Genomic DNA, 17,724 nt, shown 5'->3' with positions numbered 1-17,724 from the left:
GGCTGCTCGTTAGGATCGTCGAGCTGCATTTCCAGGAGAACTGAGCGAACAGAACTCCCAGAGTATGGGGTCTCACAAAGAAGGACATTTCATGAAATGTAGAATACCTACAGTTTTCATACACCAAAATCTGAAATGTCTCCATTGCAACATACAAGCAGTAGTATTATCATCTAGTTATTATGAACGCCGCCAAGTATAACTCCACTACATACGTTCTCGATGACTCAGCAGCCCTGTGGAACCGCCGAGTTTCGCGCACATGAACCACCAAACTTTTCTTCCGATTTCCGGCACCTACACTCAAGTCCTTTGGTTGTCGCTGTCTGCAAAGTGCATGTGCTGATACGCCCCGCGGATCCATTCCGGCGATTGTCAAGTACTGATTTATACTGATGGACCTCGAGTACCGGGGTTTTCTGGCACCAAATGGCTTTCCTCCGCATGCGAATTTGATAACTCCGCCGGGCACCACCAGCGACCTTCGGCACAACCCTAGGCTTCCACGCCCACCGACAAGCTTCGATTTCTCTCCTAGGTCCTCGGAGCCCGGAGACATGGAGAAGACCCCGCCTGTCACGGGGAAGCGGCGGGGTGGGTGTCGCAAGGCTTGTAACGAGTGTAAACAGCAAAAGGTAAGCCGTACTTATCTTGATCATCCACATTCCATCCTTTGTCAATGGTCCATAAGGACCACGCGCCTAAGGACGCCCCGTTGCACCCTTTATCCCATGTATTCCTATCAACATCTAGCTGGAACATGTGAATTAACCTGTAATAGCTGCGATGTGATATTGTCCAGACACCCGCCGACGCCTGCTCTCGTTGTCGGCGGCTCCAGATAGAATGCAAGGTTGAGCCTTCTTTCAAACGCATCTCCAAAAGAAGGTAGGGACAACTCTTGGCCGGCTGTACCTTGATCTCAATTCCTTCTGCTAACACTCTTAGGCGAAATGCTGAGATGGAACGTGAGATAGCAGAGCTCCGTCGGCGGCTCGCTACCAACCCCAATAGTGCTCATGCGGTCGAGGCTGCGGCTAGTGATGAAATGTCTCAATGCTCCGAGGATGTTTATTGCGGCCCGGAGTCTGCAAATACAAATCGAGCACGACCCATGTCTACTAAGCTCGAACCGCAGGCGTTGGCAACTCCATTGACTATGCACAGCGATAGATCTATCTTGTCTCAGGATGACGATCCTTGGCGGCTGGAAGATGTCACCCTATCCAGGCAAAGAGTAGCACGGCTGTTTGACCAGTATGTGATGCCTTGTTCTCTGCTTATGATCCCTCTTTCTCTGTTCATTATATTCTGATGGTACATAGGTTTTTTAAGTTTTATCACCCTTTTCTTCCTTTATTGAACCCTCAGAAGCCTCCCGAGGAGTACCTCCGTCGTTGTCCATTTCAAGCTTGGACAATCATTTGCGTTGCTAGCCGACGAGCTCCCTCCGAACCAGGTCTTCTTAGTGCACTTTCGGGGCCCTTCAGCAGACTGCTTTGGTCAACAATAACGGGCGTACCACAGGACTATCGCGTTGTCAAAGCTCTCTGCCTGCTCTGCACTTGGCCACTTCCTACCACCAGCCAAAGGACGGACGCGACATTTATGCTCTGTGGTTTGATGATGCAGATTTCCATGCAACTAGGACTCCACCGCCCGGTCCAGGCCGAAGAGTTTACCACATTCAAAATGGAAGGCCAGGGTGAAGCTGTAAAAGATCGCCTACAGACATGGGTTCTCTGTAACATAGTAGCACAAAAGTCAGTCCGCCCTACCCTTTTTGTAAGTCAGGCATTAACAGCACATTGGCAGTGTCGCTACTGGATACGGGCAGCCACCGGGAACGATCTATGACTGGGCGCTGGAGCCTGCATCTCTTCGGGATGCGGATTATCACCCCTCGGAGGACCTGCGGACTCGTCTGCGTATAGAAAAATTCTGTGATAGAGTAACAAAGTCCCTGTACAGTAGCAGGCCGGATCCTGCCGAGTTTATCAGTTCCGAAAAGCTCTTGATTGTGCAGCTATTGGAAAATGAGCTGAGGGAGATGGAGCTAGATTTTGGGAGGAATATATCTCGTGCGCCCCCTCTTCGTTGCTGTCCCCGAACCTGAAAGCTAATCGCCCTTTAGATATCAATATGATTCACCTGCGGGCGGCTGAGTTGCATATGCGCTATTTTGTATTCCTCGGAGCCAATGCACGAAGTGACGATTTGACAAAGCTTTTTATCGCAACAACATCATTTCTCGGCCGGGTGCTAGACCTCGAAACATCACCCGGAGAGCTCATTGGCCACGCAACGAACTACATCCTCCAGATGATTATATCTGCGGCATTTGCTCTGATGAAGCTATTGAAAAGTGACTTTCGGCGGCATATTGATTTTGAACACGGAAAGCTGTTATTCAACGGTGCAATCTCAGCCCTCAGAAGGATCAGTGTCATGGATCACGATCGGCCTGTCCGATTGGCAGATATCTTGGCTCAAATGTGGAATGCCAGTGGTTCAGAAGATTCTGGAGACGATACGCTACTCCTCAAGGTTCGTTGCCGCATGAGTATGAGCCACGTTTATGACACCGTTTGGCGATGGCGACATCGATTTCGGCCTGCGAAGAGTTATGAAGATACGCAAGCCACGACCGCCGCCAACCATAGCCTTTCATCGGCCTCAATTACGCGGCAACCGGATGGGTCCCTGGAGGATCCTACGCTGTTGTACCCGCCGGCATTCGATCAAGAAGGGGCTTTCTTCAACGAAGCGGGATTTTCCGAAGTCTTTGACTCACTCAACTGGGTCTTTGACGGATTACCTGACGCCGGCTTTGCAGCTCCGCCGGTTATGTAGGCATGGAGTCCAGACCGTGGAAAAGTTTCCTTCTGTATGTACATAATTCCGTCGACTAGATGAGATACCATTTGCGCCATTAACCACACTTAGCGAAGATTAAACATAGACTGAATAGAGGTGATCAAAGCTTTAGGGAGTGGATCAACTAACTACCCCGCATGCCGGAATGTCAGCTGGAATTTAGTTGTGGCTGGCGGAGAGGCAGATATCGTGATTCATGGTTACCAACAGATGGAGGTGAAGCTGCGGGCATGATTCGTGCATCGTTCATTGTAAGGCTCGGCCAAATCTGGAGGAACTTCTTTCTTGGTCCTTGTGTGGACATGGTGGCTGGCGAACTATTGCAATTCTCACCCGCTGGAGGAATTGGAGAGATCAAGAATCGTTCGATAATTTATGAGGGCAAACCCCTGAGAATTGTGTACAAGAACCGCGGTTCCGGAAGATGGCCATGTGTGGTTCAGGAGTCTCGCTGCTCAGTGCTCGCAGCCTGCCCAGTGCCCCCCGGTCAGTGCGTCCAGGAGGAAAAATGATATGATATGGCCAGATTTGAATTTGATAAACCCTGTAGCTCAACCACTAGCTAGCTCGCAAATTACTATTATTATAATCGATATCATGTCTATCTTGCTGATTGGCGTGGTCGGGAGCTTCTCAGACGCCGAGTTCTCGATCCTCCAGAGAGCAGCGAGGCCACAACGAGGTTGATGGCGGTGGTTGGTTCTCTGCTATCAAACTAAATCTCATCCATCTGATTGTCAATCCCATTTCACGGTGTGCGCTAGAAAGGTGAGCTCCGTTGGTCTCAGCTTGTCTTGTCGCTCTCCCTTCCCAACCACGCCCCATCTTCTCCCCTCTTCCTTCTTCCTCTCCTCTCTGCTTCCCCCCTCCAACAACCTCTCGGTCCTCTTTTGCTTCGTTTCTTCTTTTTCTTTGCAATTTCTCTTTATTTTCCACATTATATACGCTTCCACCTTGCTGCTTCCGCCGCCGTTGGTGCCGTTTGATTTTTGGTGACTGACCGATCGCTACTATCGCTTTCCGTGCAGATACCCCCGTTTCGCCCGTCGCTCCGCAGCACCCACGACCGCCCTTATACCTATATTGCTTGCGTCGCTGGATCGATTGATACGCCGAATTCCCTTGGTTACTGTCGCAATCGTGTATATAATTTGAGATTTTCGAGTGAGAATGGCGACTGGTACTGCTACCCAATCGCTAAAGGTCAGGAGCACTGCGCGAATTCGAGCTTCGTCTTCGGGAAGCCAATGCTAATATGCTGCTCCTATAACAGTGTGTGGTGACGGGTGATGGTGCCGTTGGCAAGGTTAGTAGCTCCTCCGGCTCCAGAAATTCTGAAGCTAACCAGGCCTCGAAGACATGTCTCCTCATATCGTACACGACCAATGCCTTTCCCGGTGAATACATACCTACGGTGTTCGTAACCCCGTTCGACGTATCGGACAACTGTTGACTCGAGCCTCTTCATAGATTTGACAATTACACGGCCAGTGTTATGGTAGACGGCAGACCGATTAGCCTAGGACTATGGGATACTGCTGGACAGGAAGATTACGACCGACTTCGCCCATTGTCCTACCCGCAAACTGACGTTTTCCTCATTTGTTTCTCAATCGTCAGCCCTGCGTCTTTCGATAACGTCAAGTCTAAGGTTGATACTGCGCGATACCAATGCCAGGCGGAACGTCTGGCTGGCTTGTTTGTTCATCAGCTAACATTCTCTGCAGTGGTTCCCGGAGATTGAGCACCACGCTCCCAACGTCCCCATCATCCTTGTTGGCACCAAACTTGATTTGCGGGACGACCCGGCCCAGATTGAGGGTCTTCGCATGAGGAAGCAGGAGCCTGTTTCGTACGAGCAGGCTCTAGCAGTGGCAAAGGAGATTCGGGCGCACAAGTACCTGGAGTGCTCTGCCCTGACACAACGCAATTTGAAGAGCGTATTTGACGAGGCCATTCGGTATGCCCGCTGTATAAAACTGTGATTGTAGCCAGCTAACGCCGATTTTCCTAGCGCTGTTTTGAACCCCCGGCCTGCTACGAAGCAACGGAACAAGAAGTGTACGATTCTATGAACATGCCTACCGCTTGATCGAGTGCTAAACCTCTTACTCTTCCCCCTTCGGTCTAATAATATAAATAACTAATAGGCGTTACGGTATCCGGGGTCTCTCCTCTACCCTAGTCACCTCAATTTTGATGATCTTTTTCTTTTTGAGTATCTTCATCTTATCCCCGCGCCGCATGTCATGAATATCACGCTCAGTGCTTTTCCCTGTTTTCTTCTTGCTCCGTGTCCGTCTGAAACCCAGAAAGGGTGTCTTCTGTCATACATCTATCTCCGTTCGTTTGGGTCAAGCCTGAGCGCAGTGTAAAGATGCACCACGCAATACAATACCGCGCATGCATTTTATCTTTGCCATCAATGTTAGATATACAAAGTTCTTGAGAAGGGTCGCAACACTGTCTTCTATACTCGGGTATTCCATGGGGAGAGTAAGGATAGTCAGCGTACGGAGTCTAGGTAAGGGGTAGTTTTGATCTTGTTCCCCATTCGACCCCGAGTCCTTTGTGCAAAAGTATATCCGAATGAGTCAAAAAGACGAGGGAAACCCCACACTTGAAACCAAGCCATCATCGCCTATTACGACTCACCTGCAAGGTACATGTCCTACGGGCAGGAGTAGTAATGAAATCCTTCTAGCGAAAGATAATGAGAGTACAACTCGGAAGATCCAAGTGCGAAAGTGGTAGGAAAACAGGACTTGCTTATACTAGTGAGCTACCTGATAAAATAATAAGAATGATGAAGACACGACATCCCCGCTCAAGAACCCTTCTATGTGGTAGGTACTTCGATACGGGAAACCCCCCCAGATCGCCCGTTCACGATTCTCAGGATAGAGTTGAATAGTGCATCGGTTCGGCAAAGGCCCAAGTCCAGCACAGCGGGTATAGGAATAGTCTAACCAACCAGCACTCCGCAGGTGAGGCTAACGCAATGAATAGGTAGGTAACGATGCGCGAACTGTCGCGGTCGCGATTCCAGCGGTAACGTGGACTGGGAAGAAGGGACCGGAACGGGAGGTGGCTTCTGGTTTAGAAACCGTGGACCTTGATGGTCTTGGCATCAAGCTCAAGGCCCTCCTTCTTGTCGGTCAAGAACTCCTGAACATCCTTGCGCTGATCTCCTTGGAGCTGAATCACCTCACCCATCTCAGTGTCGTTGACGATCGTGCCATTGCAAGCTGAGCCTCATGTTAGCCGCAAATGTCGAGATGGACGGTAACGAGTTGGGAAGAGCATACCGAATTTCTTCTTGATCACCTTCAAAATCTTCTTCTGATCGAATTTCTTAGGGAGACCCTGGACCGTGGTCAAGGTCTTGCGACCATTGCGCTCTGAGAGACAGGTTAGTCACGGGTCGAGGCGGTCAGGCGTGAGAGGTGGGATTCTAGATAATAGTGGAGAGAAAAGAACGACGTACGTTGAATCCGTATATGGATATAGTTCTGAGACTGTTTAGTCTCGCCGGTGTCTTCGTCAGCTTCGGCGAAGGGGTCTATGAGAGCACATGTCAGTCAGCCTCAGATCACGACGAGATTCTACCCCGCCACTAGGGGCCCACGGAAATCGCGAGAATGACGATTAAGCAGAAACCAGCATTCATCTAGAGATCGATGCCACAAGCTCGCAGAGACCAAAAAAAAAAAAGCCTGTCTTGCGACCGATGACACTCTCCCAACTGATGTACTTCAACGTAGCAGGCAGGGGAAGGGGTGGCAAAGGCTTACCGAAGGTCTTGAGGTTTTCGATGGACATAAACTCGGCCTTTTGTCGTAAACGGCCCTTAAAAGCGGTTTGTTGTAAAATAAACTGGAGGGGAGATTATAATCTCGGTGAAGCGATCGCGAGTAAGTGGTGAAGTAGGTAGCGTTGACTTTCGATGGAGGGGATGATGAGGTCTGAAGTGTTCTAGCGGATTTGAGGACAAGATGGGTAAGATCGGTGAATCCATTTCTCCGTTGCCGGCCAACCACATCACGTGACTGGTCGCCGCCATTGGGATGGAGACGCAGGCTGGCATAGATTTGGTTGCTTATGATGCGTAGCCTAGCTTTTCACAGCGACATGATAAGAAGATTTCCTTTTGGTTTGTGATAACTTCGAGTTCATATCTGAATGAGGTTGGGTAGTGCTTATATAGTACTGAAAATACGAAAACAGAGTTGATTTCAGTGACAACAATAAAGCAAGTTAAGTAGGAAAATATAAAAAGCGCCTACAGCTAGCATAGTTTTAGCCGATCTCTGGACAAGGCTAACAATCGAACTTTTTCCGAGTTCGTGGTCAACACAGAGATGAAAGCGAATGCGATATCATCAGATATGGCGGTAAGGTCCGAGATCTGACAAGTCCTCATCTGGTTTGGCATGTACTTTTGAACAATCTCTCCACATTCGTGCAATGAAGTCTGTTTAAGGTGCAGAGATAGACCGAGATGTCCTTTGTATGCTGGGCGCGTGGATTGCTGAGGCAGGTTAGACGTGGATTTTTCAACTTGAGTCGGTGGCATTCCTCAAAATGTTTAACTAGTCGCTGGATATTGGTTTGTCGTCTCCGGTGCGTTATTGACTTAGCCAGTGAGGTGTGCATCAGCCAATTCTTTTTGTTTTGATTGATGGAGCGCTCGACATCCTTGCATTCTGTGCGAACTGTTTTTCAAGTCCTAACCCTGACTGGAGTTTTGCTCCATGAAAGTGTCAACCTCTAAACGGAATAGTCTTTTCTGCACATATCCCTGCAGTGCAAACCTGGTTTTGTCGTGAGTGTGTAGCAGCATGGTTTGTGCTGGCGCTGTAGTAGTCGGTGGGATCGGTGCCATTATAGTCGTCAGTGATTCCACTGAGCGGAGCTTTCTTGCTGTGACCCGCCAGGCTGCCGGCACGCGCTGTGCGACACAACAACCTATCGCTTTCAGCGGCGACGGACTGGGAGGCGAACACCTGCGCTGTGGCGAATATGCATTTCCTAGCGCCGTGCCTGACTTTCTGTTGGGTTTGATGAATGGGAAATTGATGCGATATCATTATTGTGTTAGATTAGTATTACAAGGGCCTCCTTCAGTCCTTGCCCGTAGTGTTTTCAAGCCCGCAAGTCTATATACATCCTAGCCCATCTCAGATCTCACATTTGCCCATGGCCGACATCAAAGAACCGTAAAGTCCAACCCACTTCAGATCAATTCACAAGTAGCAGTGTTGTCGGCCTGCTCAAGGGGACGGAGTAGGCGAAGGCGTCGCGACGGAACCACCTGGTGTCGGCTGGGGAGGAAGGAAGATAGGAAGGTAGGTCTGCATCATACGTATTAAAATCTGTCGCTATTCAAGGGTCTTCCAGGTAGGAGAAAGTCATACAACGGCCAATGCCATCACTATTCGGGGGTCGCAGGTCAGCCTAGTATCCTCCTAAGACGGTGCCGGTAAAAACTCACAGGACATCAAAACAGACATGTATGCTGGAGTAGTCGCGGTCTTTTTCTGTTCTGCAGTCTCACCCAGCCAGGACTGAAGCGAGAAGACGAAGGCGACCCTAGCACTGGTTAGATGTACTGAGGATTGTTGAACACAGAATAACACACCATCCAATCATTCTGTGAAGCGCAAATTGTCAGTTAAAAGAGAACTGCAGAGAGCTACCAGTATTCTTCAGATCTTACCTGTTTCGGGTGAACATCTTATCGGTCTGTCAGTACATTTGAAAAAAACATAAATCGCATCACTCCGGGTTCAACCCACCGCTGCCATTGGCATTGTGCTCGACATGGCACCTGAGATAGAAAATCAGCCAGAATCTTGCGAGAGCCTCCCATCAAGTGGAGGAGCAGTTATATACCAGTCATATCCGCATCATTCTTGTCTTTCGGGGGGTCGACGTAGGGGATGGCTAAGATTCGATCATGAGCATTAGCGATAAGGGCAATCATGATGAAGCGGTTCACGTAGTTGGACACGCAGCATACCGAGGTCTACCCTCCGCATATCTTTCTTGGATGTCATCTTGGGTCGTTCAATTGGAGCTGATGCTTCTTTGCCTGCGATTCAAGATCTGGATGGCAGCTGGCATTCAGTGATCGGACCCCATGGTTGCCGCCAAGCCTAAAGCGGCAAGTCTGGCTGGGCCCCGGACCCCCGGGCCCGGGGCCGCCGGTTATCTATCAACGATGTGAGGCACAACTGACAGGCGAAGGCTGAAGCAGAACAGCCGTTATTTTCCAACGTTCACCGCCTCATTACAATGTGATAATGTTACATCGATCTTCCAGGCAGACTGTGATCGAGCGGGATGAGGGACTGATGTGCTTTGCAGGGTCGCACCGCATTATTCTGCAGCAAGGACTTGCTCGATATCCCGGAAATCCCGACTGGCGCCCCGTCCCTCCAACTTGCAAAAGTGGCGGTACACCATTCAACCTTTTCTGGTCCAGCCTTTATTTCGGAATGAACATCGGTTAAAATCACAAGAAAATTGATCTTTGAGTGAGTATTATTGATGAACAAAGTCGTGGTCACCCATGAATCGTGTCATACGGTGTGTCGTGCCACGCCTGGGCCAACTGCCACCCACAGGGGAAAGGCATGATCCCTGATCTCTGCATCACCGGAAGGAAGTCTTAGGTGCGGCTTACGCCGTACAGAACGCAAGACACACAAATAATGATGTGTTCTCGCCAAAAGCAGACTTTTTTTGTCAAAGCTCCCGAGACCCAACAAGACCTATCAAAACTTATATCCAACCCCGCGGATACACCCATTCGATTTGCGTTTCCAGACACCGGAAGTCGGGATGGGCCTTATCTTCTCGTTGTCGGAGTGATCAACGATCAATGACGAGTGTCCCAATCATATCCCTAGATCTCGCAATCAGGATATTCGTCCAGGATGATTACTGACTTCTGAAGAGAAGCCCCATCTGTCATCTGATGCCAAGCGCAACCAGTCAGTGGGTTTTGCCGGAAACCCGGACATTCCCTCTCCTGTCGAGAATGCTAGTCAGTCCTGAGATTTAGAATCTCCAGAGCTTTCTTGCTCAGGGCTCAAGGAGGTGGGTGGTCATATTCTCTTGGTGCCACAAAAGTTGCATTGCCCAGGATATAATGTCCTGCGCGAATGCGTGACCAGGATGCTGTAGACCTGAAGACTTGGATTCCCTACTTTTGGGCATTTCGGATACCTACCTCCCTACCTACCTACCTACCTACCTACCACTTGGAGTTTCTGTGTCGTAAGGTGTATGCAGCCAGCGGCACATAACCAATTACATTCTTCTATGCGCACCACAGTAATGTTCCATCTCATGATATGAGGGTCCAACATCGTGAGGAGAGGGGATCCATCATGTACTTTGGTACTGAACTACAGTAATATTACAGAGATCGGCTTTGTTAGCCGCGGGACCGAGCCAAAGAACAATAGTTTACGGTTGTAATTTTGGGCTCTCCGCCGCGATGGTCAGATCCCGGCCAGTTGGCCCTCCTTACGTTATCTGGAGATCTTCCACGGTATCTCGGTCTCCGTCTTCGGCCTTTTCCTGTCCCTGGCTGTCTTCTCCCGATTTGCTTCTGGATCTCTAACTTTTACACCTGCTCTTCTCTCTCTATTCATATCAGTACATACTCATTTGATGGGGGTGCGACTCTGACCGCAGGATTTCATCAACCACCCTCCGCTCCGCTCCCGTTACCAGTTCAATATAACATACTCGACCAGGTCGCTGTCGCCGCCGTTTTCCAACCTCAGAACCCACCAGGCACGTTGATCTCGAATAGGAGATGTATAGAAGAGCCTTTTTTTCTTGATTGATACTCGGTTGGGCAGGTTCTTCATCCAACAAATCTATCCCTATCCCTTCTCGGCACACCCTCCGAACGAATCGTTTCAATGACCACTCTTCTGTCCCTCGGGTACACCATGAACTTGACATGATACCTCACTCTTCTGCCGGCGTCCAAGCTTGGGGCAAACCCCTGCGCACAGTCGATAACGGCCCTGGACGTGTAGATGCTTCTCAGGCTCTGAATTTAGCCGACTTCCGGTCCGAAAAGCAATCTACACCCGTTCTGTCGGCGCATTCTGCGCCGCCAGCGGTTATCGATCTCACATCCAGTGCGGGCGATACGCAGGAAAGGGAGCCCCCGGCGAAGCGATTGAAGTTGGATGCATCCGCCGGATCATTCCCCAAGGATGCGAGCCTTGCGGCGGCGAGTGGCGGAGAGGCAAGGAATACTCCAGGGATAGTAGCTGCTGCGAAGCCTGCCTCACTCTCATGGCGGGGTCGCCCAGTATGGTCATTCCAGGCCTTGATATCGGAGGCGTCAGATACCACCGAGGAAGGCTCGAGTTCGACCCCCGGCAGTGGGCGGCCTGCGTCGCCGCCTCCATTTCCGCATTTGCCCTGGAAGTCGCTGCCCATCGACCAGTTCGGAAGCAATGCGATGAAACCACGGGATCCCACTCCTGCCAAAAAAGTACAGACGACTCCTTTTCGCGTTGAAATACCATCCGATGCGCCAGTTCTCAAAGGAGATAGTAAGTTTTGCTGCAGCCTCAGCATGGTCGCCGCTAACAAGATATTCACCACATTTAGGAGTTGCGGATTTCTCGCCATGGACCGGGAATCATCCAGAGGATGTATTAAATGATCATTCGGTGAAACAAGGACACTATGACCGCACGCAGGTATCGCAAAACGAGTCCAACACAGCTCGTCCGTCACTCTATGCGCAATTGAAGCACCGTTCCGGCTTGCAGATGCTTTCATCGGTCTTCATGGCAGCTCTTGAGAAAAGACAGAGCCACAACATGGTCACTGCCCCATCTAGCTTCAAGCCACCACCTCGAGTCACCTTGACGGATAACAAAAGGGAAGCGTGGCTTCGTGATCTTGCCAACCCATCCGTTCCCCTACGCAGATTGAGTCGGACGATCCCGCATGGTATTCGAGGAAAGGCACTTCTTGACCAATGCTTGAACAAATGGATTCCAGTCAGCCGCGCTGTGTGGCTTGCAAAGTGTGTTGGAGCCAACGAGATCCGGGCCTTCAAAAGAAAGGGTACCAGCGGGACACTCGCGCTGGGCTTGGAGGCCAAATGGGTTCGCGAGTGGACGAGTGGTGTGCAGCTGTTTCTTGAAGGAGTGATCGGGACCTGCGGCTCGGCAGAGTGGAAATCGAAGATGACATATGCGTACGTTTTCCCCCCGTATTTTTCTTGTTAAAGCTAATAATATCCCATAGGGCAAGTTTGACCGCTCGATTGTTTTTCGAGCGCTTGCTGGACTATGACCAGTACTTTACCTGGTTTTTAGCCTCGCTAGATAGCGCCTCGCTTAATATGCTTCCTGTGTGGCTATTGATGCTCGGTATATATTGGAACAGCATCTTGCGATACAGAAAACGTGGAAGACGGTTGGCTGAGCTGCTTCTTGAGAAGCTGCAACAAGTACGTCTTGAATCATGACTCGGAAGCTAAACCTGACTAACAAACAGCAGATCAAAGATATCAGGCGGCCTCTACTATTCCAGCCCCTTGTTGACCGGCTATCATGCTGTATTAGAAAGCTGGTTCTTGAACATACATCGTCGCTCATACTTCCGAGTTCTTGGGACACCTACAAAGACCTCATTCGCTCCTGTTTGCATATGAAAGAGACTGCGGACAAGGCCATTTTTGACACCCTTGCAGAACGCAATGTGCGCGTACAGCTACCCAAATCTCGACCGGAATCCACGCAGCAATCGGCGCAACAGCGAGCGTTGCATTTGTTTGATTCAATACACTCGTCCCACGATTTTCCTTCTACGTCCATGGCGTGCCTCAACTCGGTCGAAGACAAGCCAGCCCTGGTCGCCAAGCTTTTAGAATGGTCAGCAACTCCTTTCCGCTCTGGTCTTTGTCGTATATACACGGCGGCGAGACTCTTGCGAAAGTGGAAGATGTCCGGTGTTGATATTGACTCCTACATAATCTTGTTCTTGAGTAATGTGGAGGATACGGCTCAACTGAACATGGACAACGTCTATCACGTTATTTCCGAACTCGTCAGGTCTCAAACCTTTTCAATCAGCAAATACCTACAGTGGCTCATGGCCAAAGGTGTTACCAAAGCCTCCAGGGCAAACAAGGGCGAGGTATGTTCTCTTCAACAATTTTGAAGTATAAATGCTCAAATTGCACAGGTCATGTCTAGTGATGTTTCTCTCCTCACGCAACTTCCCATGGGCCGTCACCCAGAACATATTCGCAACCTCCGTCAGACACTATTGTCTCGAGCTGGATTGTCCTTGACGGATGAGTGTTCTGCCATTGAGAGCTGGAAATCCTCTATTAGCCAACGGCTGCCGAATATTTTCCCCGTCAAATATAGCAACGCCGTCCCTATCCCTACCAGCTTGTCGAAACTCAACCCAACTTGGGCAGTCAAGTCTGAGGTTAGCATGTGGGTGCGACAGGGGGTTGCTAAGCATACGAGAGACACTGCTAGGTCAGCCGTTTAGCCTTAATCTAGTAATCTATGCTGACAAACCCCAGAAAACTTGGAGGAAGCTCCCTTTCTATTGATTCTCGAGTCTCCGCTCTGACTGCTGAAGAGTTTTATTGTATTCGAGAGGTATTAGAGGACTTCGGAGACCTTTCTATCCTCGCAGACGTCCTCAAGCAGGCCACGGGATGCGAAGATAACATGGTCCTTGCCTCGGCTACCGACACCATTAATTACCATTTCGATGCCTTTTGTGTCATTGGTGCCACGTCCGACTTGTTCAGAGGGCTTATTGGGTCTTATGCTCGCCTCAAGCGATACGGTACTCTGAATCTGGAATTTGTATTCTCGTTGATTGAACTAGGACTGCGAATCCCCGATGAATCCAGCACTGTTGCTCTTCTTCGCCAGGACCTCGCTCGGATCGAGAGCAAGTCAGCATTGGCAGCACCATCGCCCCTGTCCGACCATCTTCCAGCAGCTTTTTGCGATGTTGATGCCTCGTTTCAGGACAAACTGGACCAGCTTCTATCCTCTGGGAACGGCATCGATGAATCCTCAATGGCTACAGTTTTCAAGTCCCTCACCAAAATACTCGAATATGGGAGCAGCTTGGCAAAACTATCGGCCAACGATGCTTGCAGATATCTTGCTTACCTACGGCCGTTCAATCCGAAGTATTTTGATCTCATGCTTGTACGATGGGTTTGTGGACTTTTAAGGTCTACGTCTCGGCCAGTGATGTCTCGGATTCTTCCACCCCTCATTGGGGTTGGATGTGTGACGATCCAGAGCTTCGTGTCTTTAGTGAAGAAGCTATTGACTTCAGAGAAAGCGAGCCCGGTAATCCCAGAGCTGGCGAGCTTGCGACTAGACCTCCTCCAGCTCCTTGCCCCACAAGAAGAAAGTAATACTGACTTGGTACGTGTACTAGTAAGCTCGCGGTTCTTTTTTCCCATTACTAACGTCTATAACCAGGTTTCCTATCGCTTTCGTTTGGCTCGGCAAGAGTTTATGATCAAATATCCAGAGGCAACACTAAATATCATCGATGATGCAGTTCCTTTACTTGATTTCAAGCTCCAGGGCTCTGATACCGGGCCTTTGCGCGGCGACCTCACAGAATGTGCAGCTACATTACTACGCACCCTGCTTGTGCAAAACTCAAGCCTAGTGACGGGTTACTGTATGCAAAAGCTTAACCATCACTCACAGTTCACGGCTGTCTTGGAGAAAGCAGTCGACCTTCTCTTGGGTTTTGATCTCCAGCATCGTGGTATGTTTCCGATACGGTGTCGCGCTCCCTTGCCACCTACTAACTCTTATCTTAGAAACAGAGTCCAGATCGCAGGCCAGAAAAGTCATCCTGATGAACAATGACTTTTCACTTCCATTCTGTCAATTGAAGCTTCAGCTACTGTTCAACGCAAAAGCTGGCGATGAGGTTAGAAACAACATAGTTGATGTGATGTTCAAGGCTGCTGTGGAAGATTCTCGTTCTAAAAGATCTCACTGGCTTGGTTTGGTCAATCTGATGAGCCACGACGCTGCACGACAGGTACGGTCCAATCTCAGACCTTTCTAAAACTCCATGTACTGACCTCGTTAGATTCGAGAACAAGCGGAAAACAGCTTCTTCTCTGTTCCACTATTTGATGAAGCCGGGGATGCTTCGTCCGCCTCTACAGCAACGAGCAGTACCAACTCCATCGACAACGCCAAGCTGTATCTCACCATCATTGAGAAGCTCGCGTTCAGCATTCCCGAAGCTGGCGTTCCATCTGTAATGCCTCATCTCGTGGAGAGGTTTGACCTGCTACTTCAAAAGCTTATCATTATGCAGACGAATCTGCACAGCTTCTCTGAGAACAGACACGGGATGAGCTCGGGCCCAGCAGTCATGTCTCGATTCAACTTTGAACGGTCTCTTGCTTTCTGGTTCTCTGCTCTGCTCAGGATGACTGTGCTTCATCGCGCTGCCTTCACTGCACAAACGTCCTTGGCACCCAAAACTGGCAGCCTGCAAGAACAGACACGTTTGCTTGTGTCCATCTTCTGCATCTCCCTGGCTCGCCTTCCAGATAACATCCTTCGCCTCTTTCCCACCGCCAATTACTTCCCTCACAGCGCACAGCCTCAGAATTTCCGGCCGTGTCCCGGGATACTGCTGCAAACTCACGCTTTGGACGTCGCAGCGTCTCTTATCGATTCATTTCCTGATGAAGCGCGGCATCAATGTGCCCGCTTCCTAAAGGAGAAATGCCCCCCTTTCCTTCAGTTCCAGAATGACCGTCGATTCCTCTACCTCTTGGGGCCTGTGGCGGACGGTACAACCGCCAATCCTCAACTTCCTGCCTCTGTCTCATCACCTGCCGCTGGCGGCTCTACACCTACTCCCACCCCTTCAGCTAATCTTACAGGAGCTCCTGTCAACCAACCACAACCCGTGGCCGCTTCAGCAAGTCACTTCCCTGGGTTATCGGAGAACGTAAGCTCCGCCGCTGATCGTCTTCGAATCCAGCACCGCGGCCGCATCATTGGGCCATACCCGGTCCGGCCTTGGGAGCTCCTAGAAGATGCAGCTCCGATCATGGGTGTGAATGACACCGCAGTGAGCCTGAAGCTTTTTGATACCCGGCGTATCAGAGCTTAGCATGATCTTCGATATACCTCTTCTGGCTCGAACATCAGCTCCTACTTATACTTGTTTTTGAGCCTGCACATACACTGCATGCAGGTGGTTATGATTATATCTTTGCGTCATCTGTTCCCGGCATTCTTCCTCGCCCATGATACCATACAGATTCGAGCATATGTTTCACTTTTATATGTCTTTCTTCATATGTCACATGTCGATTACCAGGTTTCCATAGCGGTTTTCTCTCTCAATATCTTTCTTTACTTCTTTTTTGGCATCTCTTTATAAATCTACTGGGTGACTTTGGCTCTGCGTTGGCTTTTATACATTTTGCGTGTGGATGATTTCTTTGGACTGTACATATAGACGTTGGCGTTCGTACTAGGGCCGGAGGTGTTTCATAGGTTCTCATGTACGACTCGCATTTTTGATCTACGACATGGTATATAATTGAATACATCATAGCATGCCTTTGCATTATTCATCTCTATATTATTTGCTTGGTTCCTTAAGTGGGTGGTCAGAAGCCTCATGATATTATGCTCTCAATAAACGAAGCTCAACTAATAAAAAAAACAAGTGATCCCCTCATTGAAGTTTCAGTAGACACAAGGGAAACATCCGTGTCTATTTTGCTCTTTTCTTTTTTTTGCGGACATGGTAAAAACCTTGGCCAGGATCGAAAATGAAAGAGACAGTTGATACTGCTGGGCGTTGGCGTCGGTGATGGTGACTAGGGAGACGGCGCCGTAGTCGTTCCTAAGGATCTGACCATGTACCCATCTGATGGCCTGGGGATTAGCCTGGTAGTGATGGTGATGGGCAGGCGTTTGGGTATAGGTGTAGCCGTTGGAATGGGGCGGTGGGTATGTGTATGGGGCGGGGGGAGGAGCTATCATATGCTGGAGTGCCATCAAAGAGACGGATGAGTTAGTATCATGGCTTGGTCGCTGATGGCAGCTAGGCTGAGGAGTAAGGGCACAAACAGATCCTCCAGTCATGAAGGCACCGGTTGTAGAGGGCTGCTTCCTGGGAAGCTCAGACAAAACGATGAGACCGAGAGATGCCAGCTTTAATGATGTGGATGCTTTGTTGTAATGATATGTAACTAGTTGAGTTGAAGAGACCTGTTAAGTGGATAGAAAGATGATACTCAAAGCCGGGAAGAGAGGGAGGAGAACGGGAAGAAAAGGGAAGGAGCAGCCTGCCACGCAGCTCACGACGGGATCGCCTTCCGAACGCGTAACTCCCAAAATAGAATCCATGGCCCGTAAAGTCTATTATGACTTTGAGTGAAGAGTTTTCCAACTCTCTTTGAAGACCCGAATCAGATGCTCCCGGGGCATGGACGAACGCTGTTAAGGGCCACTCGGATGTATTGTCTCTGGCAACTCTGTTGAGGACATGGGTGACGATATAGTCATGCCTTGACCTCCAAAGAAGAAAATCGGGATCCGAGAAAGGAAGTCGAGCTGGCGAAAGATACGAAGAGAAAGAGTGTAATCAAGGCGGATATGGCATTCATTTCATATCAGAGGGTAGCCTAGCTCAGCCCCTCTTCAAGTATATACAAGTACAGCCCTCGATAAGCACCATGCTTGGCCATCTCAAGTGACCTCGCTTGGTATCAAGTGTCTTGTAACGTTTCGTCGTTGCCACTAGAGTTGCCCA

At 49.7% G+C, this 17,724-nt stretch overlaps 5 protein-coding genes across 5 annotated transcripts; 3 read left to right on the top strand and 2 right to left on the bottom strand.

Moving 5' to 3' along the window:
* The first annotated feature begins 307 nt into the window (after nucleotides 1-307).
* BJX68DRAFT_80255 (transcription factor domain-containing protein) lies at nucleotides 308-2,934 on the top strand. Its single transcript, XM_071049779.1, has 6 exons — nucleotides 308-635; nucleotides 782-888; nucleotides 949-1,257; nucleotides 1,326-1,763; nucleotides 1,816-2,081; nucleotides 2,135-2,934. Exons 1-6 carry the CDS (start codon nucleotides 396-398, stop codon nucleotides 2,851-2,853), a joined length of 2,079 nt encoding a protein of 692 aa, XP_070904900.1. The 5' UTR covers nucleotides 308-395; the 3' UTR covers nucleotides 2,854-2,934.
* Nucleotides 2,935-3,471: 537 nt separating this feature from the next.
* On the top strand, nucleotides 3,472-5,328 carry racA (putative Rho GTPase Rac). Its single transcript, XM_071038275.1, has 6 exons — nucleotides 3,472-4,080; nucleotides 4,151-4,183; nucleotides 4,235-4,293; nucleotides 4,348-4,528; nucleotides 4,605-4,837; nucleotides 4,892-5,328. The coding sequence occupies exons 1-6, from the start codon at nucleotides 4,048-4,050 to the stop codon at nucleotides 4,950-4,952; spliced, it is 600 nt and encodes a 199-aa protein (XP_070904899.1). The 5' UTR covers nucleotides 3,472-4,047; the 3' UTR covers nucleotides 4,953-5,328.
* A 297-nt stretch (nucleotides 5,329-5,625) lies between these two features.
* BJX68DRAFT_224540 (translation initiation factor eIF1) lies at nucleotides 5,626-6,834 on the bottom strand. Its single transcript, XM_071038274.1, has 4 exons — nucleotides 6,672-6,834; nucleotides 6,365-6,439; nucleotides 6,186-6,278; nucleotides 5,626-6,125 (listed from the first exon to the last, which is right to left on the bottom strand). Exons 1-4 carry the CDS (start codon nucleotides 6,697-6,699, stop codon nucleotides 5,977-5,979), a joined length of 345 nt encoding a protein of 114 aa, XP_070904898.1. The 5' UTR covers nucleotides 6,700-6,834; the 3' UTR covers nucleotides 5,626-5,976.
* Nucleotides 6,835-7,877: 1,043 nt separating this feature from the next.
* Nucleotides 7,878-8,824, bottom strand: BJX68DRAFT_224537 (uncharacterized protein). Its single transcript, XM_071038273.1, has 6 exons — nucleotides 8,676-8,824; nucleotides 8,597-8,613; nucleotides 8,519-8,530; nucleotides 8,372-8,469; nucleotides 8,295-8,311; nucleotides 7,878-8,231 (listed from the first exon to the last, which is right to left on the bottom strand). Exons 1-6 carry the CDS (start codon nucleotides 8,700-8,702, stop codon nucleotides 8,151-8,153), a joined length of 252 nt encoding a protein of 83 aa, XP_070904897.1. The 5' UTR covers nucleotides 8,703-8,824; the 3' UTR covers nucleotides 7,878-8,150.
* A 1,341-nt stretch (nucleotides 8,825-10,165) lies between these two features.
* Nucleotides 10,166-16,184, top strand: BJX68DRAFT_79976 (uncharacterized protein). Its single transcript, XM_071049778.1, has 8 exons — nucleotides 10,166-11,465; nucleotides 11,524-12,121; nucleotides 12,172-12,376; nucleotides 12,427-13,065; nucleotides 13,114-13,418; nucleotides 13,466-14,691; nucleotides 14,747-14,973; nucleotides 15,025-16,184. The coding sequence occupies exons 1-8, from the start codon at nucleotides 10,859-10,861 to the stop codon at nucleotides 16,066-16,068; spliced, it is 4,851 nt and encodes a 1,616-aa protein (XP_070904896.1). The 5' UTR covers nucleotides 10,166-10,858; the 3' UTR covers nucleotides 16,069-16,184.
* Nucleotides 16,185-17,724: the final 1,540 nt, after the last annotated feature.

This window comes from Aspergillus pseudodeflectus, assembly GCF_044049435.1.
Source record: "Aspergillus pseudodeflectus strain CBS 756.74 chromosome Unknown BJX68scaffold_2, whole genome shotgun sequence".
Lineage (NCBI taxonomy): Eukaryota > Fungi > Ascomycota > Eurotiomycetes > Eurotiales > Aspergillaceae > Aspergillus > Aspergillus pseudodeflectus.
Note: the sequence above shows the minus strand (reverse complement) of the source record. Positions and strands in the feature narration are given on the sequence as shown.

Coding starts and splice junctions, on each gene's coding strand:
- BJX68DRAFT_224537 (XM_071038273.1), bottom strand. CDS start 8,702: ATGTCGAGCACAATGCCAATGGCAGCG.
- BJX68DRAFT_224540 (XM_071038274.1), bottom strand. CDS start 6,699: ATGTCCATCGAAAACCTCAAGACCTTCG. Junction 6,440..6,671: donor CGAAAACCTCAAGACCTTCG/GTAAGCCTTTGC, acceptor GTGCTCTCATAG/ACCCCTTCGCCGAAGCTGAC. Junction 6,279..6,364: donor TATCCATATACGGATTCAAC/GTACGTCGTTCT, acceptor CCTGTCTCTCAG/AGCGCAATGGTCGCAAGACC.
- BJX68DRAFT_80255 (XM_071049779.1), top strand. CDS start 396: ATGGACCTCGAGTACCGGGGTTTTCTGGCACCAAATGGCTTTCCTCCG. Junction 636..781: donor ACGAGTGTAAACAGCAAAAG/GTAAGCCGTACT, acceptor AACCTGTAATAG/CTGCGATGTGATATTGTCCA. Junction 889..948: donor AAACGCATCTCCAAAAGAAG/GTAGGGACAACT, acceptor TAACACTCTTAG/GCGAAATGCTGAGATGGAAC.
- BJX68DRAFT_79976 (XM_071049778.1), top strand. CDS start 10,859: ATGATACCTCACTCTTCTGCCGGCGTCCAAGCTTGGGGCAAACCCCTG. Junction 11,466..11,523: donor GCCAGTTCTCAAAGGAGATA/GTAAGTTTTGCT, acceptor CACCACATTTAG/GAGTTGCGGATTTCTCGCCA. Junction 13,419..13,465: donor CATACGAGAGACACTGCTAG/GTCAGCCGTTTA, acceptor GACAAACCCCAG/AAAACTTGGAGGAAGCTCCC.
- racA (XM_071038275.1), top strand. CDS start 4,048: ATGGCGACTGGTACTGCTACCCAATCGCTAAAG. Junction 4,294..4,347: donor GGTGAATACATACCTACGGT/GTTCGTAACCCC, acceptor GCCTCTTCATAG/ATTTGACAATTACACGGCCA. Junction 4,838..4,891: donor GTATTTGACGAGGCCATTCG/GTATGCCCGCTG, acceptor CGATTTTCCTAG/CGCTGTTTTGAACCCCCGGC.